The sequence below is a fragment of the Bos taurus genome, chromosome 15 (assembly GCF_002263795.3).
Source record: "Bos taurus isolate L1 Dominette 01449 registration number 42190680 breed Hereford chromosome 15, ARS-UCD2.0, whole genome shotgun sequence".
Classification (NCBI taxonomy): Eukaryota; Metazoa; Chordata; class Mammalia; order Artiodactyla; family Bovidae; genus Bos; species Bos taurus.
In genome coordinates, this window is record NC_037342.1 from 46,051,613 (window position 1) to 46,059,278 (window position 7,666).

Genomic DNA, 7,666 nt, shown 5'->3' on the forward strand with positions numbered 1-7,666 from the left:
GATGCTTAGGGCTGGTGCACTTGGACGACCCAGAGGGATGGTATGGGGAGGGAGGAGAGAGGAGGGTTCAGGATGGGGAACACATGTATACCTGTGGTGGATTCATTTTTATATATGGCAAAACCAACACAATATTGTAAAGTTAAAAAAAAAAACTCAAGAAAAATACACAACACATGACTCTCACTGCTATTATATTTCCAATGCTCACTTGAAACCTGGGAACTTCCACATTCTGTTTTATTCATTTCTGTACTTTAATTTTCATTTTGTGTTATAAAAATGGCCCATTAGCTTTTCCCACTCTCTCAACATAAGTATTTGTACAAATGTAGTCACAAATTGATTACTCTTTCCAACTAATTGTTTTAACAACCATCTACCTAATAAACAAGAAGCCCAATATGTCTTATGAGGCTACTTCTCTCTACAATTGTCTAAGAATCCAGTTAAATGAGAGCAGCTCTCCTCTGATGTAAGAGGTTATTGGAGTTTGATAAGACTTCTATAAGCTACCATTATCACAGCCACATGATACTTAGTTCCTACCACCTCCACTTGGCGACTCTGTCAGGAGTGTGTCCACAGCATATATCTACCCAGGATTCTCCTTAAGGCCCCCATGACCTCTTTATTCCTCAGGCTGTAGATAAGGGGGTTCAGGGCTGGGGTGACAATCGTGTAGAAGACAGAGACGATGTTGTCTCGCTTGGGACTGTGGAGGGAACTGGGCAGAACATACATGAATGTGGCAGCTCCATAGAACATCCCGACCACAGTCAGGTGGGAAGAGCAGGTGACCAGAGCTTTCTGCCTCCCTTCATTTGAGGGCATGTGGAGCACAGTAAGTAGGATTAGTGTATAGGAGGTAAGGATAGCAACAAGAGGAGGAATCAAGAAGGTCACACCCATCACATACACCGTGAGTTCATATATGGAAGTATCTGCACAGGCCAACTTCAACAGAGGTGGAATCTCACAGAGCAGGTGGCTGATCTCACGGGCTTTGCAAAAGGGATAGTGCATGGTGTACACAGTATATACAATGGCACTAAGGGATGCCAAAATCCAGGATGTGGCCACCATGAGCCAGCAGACCCTCGGCCTCATGAGGACCATGTAGTTCAGAGGATGACAAATGGCCACATACCTGTCATAGGCCATGAAGGCCAGTAGGAGGTCCTCTGCACCACCCAGGGTCAGTGCCAGAAACATCTGAAGGGCACAGCCCACAAAGGAGATGGTGTTTTCACTGAGCAGAAAATCCATGAAGGCCTTGGGAGTGACAACAGACGTGAAGAGGAGGTCCATGAGAGAGAGCTGCCCGAGCAGGAGGTACATGGGCACATGGAGTCGGGCATCCGTTGTGATGGCCAGGAGCAGAAGGCAATTGCTGGTGAGGGCCAGCATGTACAGGACTGTGACTGTAGCACAGAGCAGCTCAGGAGACAAACTGTCATTCAGAATCCCTATCAATATGAAGCCACTTTCCAGAGTGGAGTTCCAGTGCTCCATTCTGTGTTGTTTATTTAGTTGCCTAGAACCAAGTAGATTCTAGGTGAATTTTTGTTAAGATGGTTGCAACATTTTGTAACATCAGAGGCCCCACAGAATGACCAATATGAGTCCAATATGGTGATTCCTTTCCCACTGGTAGCTAATTTTATTTCTTGATCTCTGTTTCTGAATCTTTTAAGTATCTTGAAAAGAACCATCTGAATGGAGAACAAGCATCACATTAACAGCTAAATATTCAAAGATCACTAGATAAGAATATTATTCAGGATATCAAACCTGAATATGTATCTCCCCAGAAATTCAAATACCTTTCTCATTGCAATATATCATTATTCAGGTATGCATGCTCTTAATAATTCTTATACCTATGCTTTAGGTATAATGTTTGACTGATGATTTAAGTACCCAGTCACTGTTCTGTGTACCTATTTTGAATATGAAATACTAAAACAAGAGCATCGGTGTGATATCAATAATGTACCTCATTATTTTTTTCCATACACCGTATGTCCACATTGATTTGCAGCCCCCAAAGCTATAAACAGCCTTATTAGAAGAGCTAAAGTATGCATCTTAGTTCACTGGACCAGCCCTACAGTCTCCATGTGCCAAAGAGGGGAGATAATTTAGATTGTCTGAGACTATGGAATAGTGTGCTTGAGGTGATGTCACTTTCAGAACTTAACCTTTAAAATCAAGGCAAACATAGCTGTTTATTTTATGACATATTATAATAAATGTGACCCTGGGATTACTCAGAAATATGAAAAACATAAGGAACTGATGAGGAAGCTCAGATTGTTTGGGGGAGAAATAGGGAAAATTGTAGGAGAAAAAAGAGCATGTGTTGTATTTGTAACAAGCTCATTAACCTTAGCTTCCCTCTCTTTCACCATTTTGAGTCCCCAAACTACAGAGCCAGGGTATCCAGACTGCATTGAGCACCCCCAGGGGGAGGAAAAAGAGCTCCTGTTCTGAAAGCTGCCATGGGAGTCTGGGACTCATTCTCAGAGAGAAGCTTTCTAGAACAGGGACATGAGATTGACAGAAATCAGTCTCACGCATCATGGAAACTGGGCAGATAAATCCAGATTTGAACATATCTTAAAAAGTCTGTAAGTGAAGCATATTTCTAAAACTCACTTTCCTCTATTATGTCAAATATTTTGACATTTCCCTAGTTTCCATTGACTTCTACAAAGTCCACAGAATTTTAATAGTAAAGAGGTACTAAAGCATGTCACAAAACTATCATCTGATCTTAAATGGTCCTTCAGAGGCATATATTATAACATAGCTACAAGTATTTTTATCAGATGCCAGCAAAGCCTATGAGGTCTAAAGACAGATCTTAATGCTACCACCAGGAAGCAGATACCCTGGTCTGGGATGTAGCATAGCATTTTCCATCAGGCCTCACTGATTCCTCCTCATATTTAGAAAACAAAGAATAGAGGAGTTTGTGATGAGGTATAGAGCCCAAGCACCAGAGAACCTGGAGAACAGAGTAGCTGAAGTTCTTGGGATCTGCACTGGGCTCCATTTCTCAAGTCAAAATTCCTCAAGACTGCCCTCTTCCCTGAAAGTGAGACAATACTCTTACCTGAGGTGGTTAAATGCCAGCTGCCTGACAACATGGACAACCCTGGGGATTGTTTGAGGGTCAAAGAAGATGCAGTAGAATACAAGAAGGAAGATGGGACTTTTTCAGCCATATCCAATAGGTTTGATTTTGCTAAGCGATGTTAAAAGTCTGAGGGGTCTGACCAAGGTCGATTAGGACTCCTTCCGTTCCTTCAGTTCCTCTACAGGTCTGCTCTGGAAATGCAATACTTGCTGACAGAGCCAACTGAATCCTTCTGACTTGGAGAGCTTCTACAGAACAAGAGTATAGCTGTCCTGTTTTTACACCTGTGGAAAAGTAAAAGAAACTGCTTCTGTCACACAGCTCCTCAAGTAAAAGTTTCATCTATCTATTGTGCATTAGTCAGACAGAGTTCATGGGTACTGACGCTCAGACTTTTATTTACTCTTGCTGGGGTCTGGGAGGAAAAATGAAAGCAGTGGGAATCGGGAGGAAGTAGATATTAGAAGGGCTGCTCAAAGGAGACCGTGCAATGACTGATCTCACTGTCCCCAGGGCCAACACGGAGCCAGGGCCTGTCCTGGGGGAGGCTGCCCAGTTTCCTCATCCCATGATCCCACTCCCTCTGTTCTACCCCTGTGTTTAGAGGGACTTAGCCTAGCCTCTCAGCTGAAATGGCCTTCCCTGGAAAGGCTGGTCCAGGAAACAGGATGGTAATGAGTCCCTTTGGGCCTGTTTCCTGGCCCTGTTTCCTTGTACTCTTCTCTCACTAAATGAGCTTGGAGGCCCTGGGTTTCTACGTCACCTAAGGAAGACACTGATGGCCCATTTCCAAATTACCGACTGAAATGAACAGGAAGAAAAGACCCTTTCGTGGTCAATCAGTCCTCTGCCCCAGATTTAAGGTGGGTTTTGAGGCATCTGTGGGACGTTGCTTCCCACCTCCACCCCCCTGGCCTCACTTATCATCTTCTTAGCCTGGACTATTTAATTCAACATGACTGTGCTCTGTGGAGTCTGTAATTACCCAGTCTTCCCTCCGTGACCTTTGGCAATCTGTCTTGTCCTGTACATACGTATGTGTGTTGGTGTTATATTGTGTGCCACAGGTGACATTTGAAGAGAAAGTGTGCGACTTTGTAAACATTGAGCAGGCAATAAAAAAAGTTATCCAGACAGTACTGAATATGGAGAATATCAGTGTTAATGAAAATCTTTAAAATTCTCTCAAAGAAGCAAGACAGATTTCCCACTGATAAAGACAGAAGGTAGTGGACTTTTCACTGGAGTCATAGGACAAAAGAGAAATATCTTCAAAAGTGCTGAGGGAACATAACTGCCCGCACCGAGAGTTCTCTGCATGGATAAAAGCATCAGTAGGGAGTGAAAAAAAATTACAAAACAAAAGTATAAGGCTTTACCACCAAAGATGCTTGAATATAATAATTTCATCAAGAAGGAAGGTGATGCCTAGGGATGTATATATATTACAGGGAACAATGATGAACACAGTAATTGGCTCAACAAATGATCTGGCAAGTTTAATTGACAGAATAAATACAATTGTATTTCAAAACTATAACACTAAACTCTTGACAAAAAACAATATGGCAGGGGACTTTTTCTACTGGTACTTAAAGAAGGTCGTAGAAGCAGGATATTAAAAGCTTCATATCCTTTTATTTACAATTATCTTTTCCTATATTTTTTTCAGTTTTACTAAGGTATAGTTTTCATACAGTTAAATTCACCTTTTGTAGTATATAGTGCTGCAAGTTTTCATAATGTATATTTGTTGTTCAGTCACTAAGTTGTGTCTGACTCTTTTGCGACACCATAGACTGCAGCTTGCCAGGTTTCTTTGTCCAGGGGACTTCCCAAGCAAGAATACTGGAGTGGGTTGCCGTTTCCTTTTCCAAGGGCTTTTCCTGAACCCAGGGATCAACCCATATCTCCTGCACTGGCAGATTCTTTTGCCACTGAGGCACCAAGGAAGCCCATATATAGTATACAGCCACCACCAAAATCAAGATATAGAAGTTGTATCAACCTCCCAAATTCCTCTGGTGTCCCTTTGGTAATTATATCCTGCCCTCCACAAGTCCCTGCCAACTCTGATCTGTTTACCATTGCTACTATTTTCTTTCTTGCCTTTTCATTCATGTCATATGAATGGTATCATACACTTTGAGTATAACTCCTTTCACTTAGTATAATATATTTGAGATTCATCCAAATTCTGCTGATTATTAGAAGCCTGTTCACACTTATTGCTGAAGTAGTGTCCATTTGTAAGGATGTATCATAGCTTGCTTTTCTATTCATCAAAGACATGTGTGTGTTCTTTCTGATTTGTGTTGTTTGTGTAAAAAGCCATTACAAACATTCAGGTGCAGATTTTCAAGTGAACATAAACTGTTACTCACTTGCGGTAAGTATCTTTCAGTGAGCTTGCTCAGTTTTTCTGGTAAGTGTTTTTGTTTTTTTTTAATATTTAATTTTATTTTTAAACTTTTACAATATTGTATTGGTTTGCAAATATAGAAATGAATTCGCCACAGTATACATGTGTTCCCCATCCTGAACCCTCCTCCCTCCTTCCTCCCCATACCATCCCTCTGGGTCGTTCCAGTGCACCAGCCCCAAGCATCCAGTATCATGCATCGAACCTTGACTGGCAACTCGTTTCATATATGATATTATACGTATTTCAATGTCATTCTCCCAAATCTTCCCACCCTCTCCATCTCCCACAGAGTCCAAAAGACTGTTCTATACATCAGTGTCTCTTTTGCTGTCTTGTATACAGGGTTATTGTTACTGTCTTTCTAATTCCATATATATGTGTTAGTATACTGTATTGGTGTTTTTCTTCTGGCTTACTTCACTCTGTATAATACGCTCCAGTTTCATCCACCTCATTAGTACTGGTTCAAATGTATTCTTTTTAATGGCTGAGTAATACTCCATTGTGTATATGTACCACAGCTTTCTTATCCATTCATCTGATGATGGATATCTACGTTGCTTCCATATCCTGGCTATTATAAACAGTGCTGTGATGAACATTGGGGTACACGTGTCTCTTTCAATTCTGGTTTCCTCGGTGTGTATGCCCAGCAGTGGAATTGCTGGATCATAAGGCAATTCTATTCCAGTTTAAAGGAATCTCCACACTGTTTCTCCCATAGTGGCTGTACTAGTTTGCATTCCCACCAAACAGTGTAAGAGAGTTCCCCGTTCTCCACACCCTCTCCAACATTTATTGCTTGTAGACTTTTGGATTGCAGCCATTCTGGTGTGAAATGGTACTCATAGTGGTTTGATATTGCATTTCTCTGATAATGAGTGATGTTGAGCATCTTTCATGTGTTTGTTAGCCATCTGTAATGTCTTCTTTGGAGAAATTGTCTATTTAGTTCTTTGGCCCATTTTTTGATTGGGTCATTTATTTTTCTGTAGCTGAGCTGTAGGAGTTGCTTATATATTTTTGAGATAAGTTGTTTGTCAGTTGCTTCATTTGCTATTATTTTCTCCTATTCTGAAGGCTGTCTTTTCACCTTGCTTATCGTTATCTTTGTTGTGCAGAAGCTTTGAAGTTTAATTAGGTCCCATTTGTTTATTTTTGCTTTTAATTTCCAATATTCTAGGGAGGTGGGTCATAGAGGATCCTGCTGTGATGTATGTCGGAGGAGTGTTTGCCTATGTTCTCCTCTAGGGAGTTTTATAGTTTTCTGGGTCTACTGTTGAAGATCTTTAATCCCAATTTTGAGTTTATTTTTTGTGTAATGGTGTTAGAAAGTGGTCTAGTTTCATTCTTTTACAAGTGGTTGCCAGATTTCCGAGCACCACTTGTTAAAGAGATTGTCTTTAATCCACTGTATATTCTTGCCTCCTTTGTCAAAGATAAGGTATCCATATGTGTGAGGATTTATCTCTGGGCTTTCTATTTTGTTCCATTGATCTATATTTCTGTCTTTGTGCCAGTACCATACTGTCTTGATGACTGTGGCTTTGTATAGAGCCTGAAGTCAGGTAGGTTGATTCCTCCAGTTCCATTCTTCTTTCTCAAGATCGCTTTGGCTATTCGAGGTTTTTTGTATTTCCATACAAATTGTGAAATTATTTGTTCTAGCTCTGTGAAGAATACCGTTGGTAGCTTGATAGGGATTGCATTGAATCTATAAATTGCTTTGGGTAGTATACTCATTTTCACCATATTGATTCTTCCAATCCATGAACATGGTATATTTCTCCATCTATTAGTGTCCTCTTTGATTTCTTTCACCAGTGTTTTATAGTTTTCTATATATAGTCTTTAGTTTCTTTAGGTAGATATATTCCTAAGTATTTTATTCTTTCATTGCAATGGTGAATGGAATTGTTTCCTTAATTTCTCTTTCAGTTTTCTCATTTCTAGTGTATAGGAATGCAAGGGATTTCTGTGTGTTGATTTTATATCTTGAAACTTTACTATAATCATTGATTAGTTCTAGTAATTTTCTGGTGGAGTCTTTAGGGTTTTCTATGTAGAGGATCATGTCATCTGCAAACAGTGAGAGT

At 40.5% G+C, this 7,666-nt stretch overlaps 1 protein-coding gene across 1 annotated transcript; it reads right to left on the minus strand.

The window, feature by feature from the left end:
* Positions 1–570: 570 nt before the first annotated feature.
* OR2AG1G (olfactory receptor family 2 subfamily AG member 1G) lies at positions 571–1,515 on the minus strand. The gene has a single exon (NM_001389771.1). It carries the CDS (start codon positions 1,513–1,515, stop codon positions 571–573), a length of 945 nt encoding a protein of 314 aa, NP_001376700.1.
* Positions 1,516–7,666: the final 6,151 nt, after the last annotated feature.

What these genes read in the sequence shown, in the direction of transcription:
- OR2AG1G (NM_001389771.1), bottom strand. Translation starts at nt 1,515, where the DNA reads ATGGAGCACTGGAACTCCACTCTGGAAAGTGGCTTCATATTGATAGGG.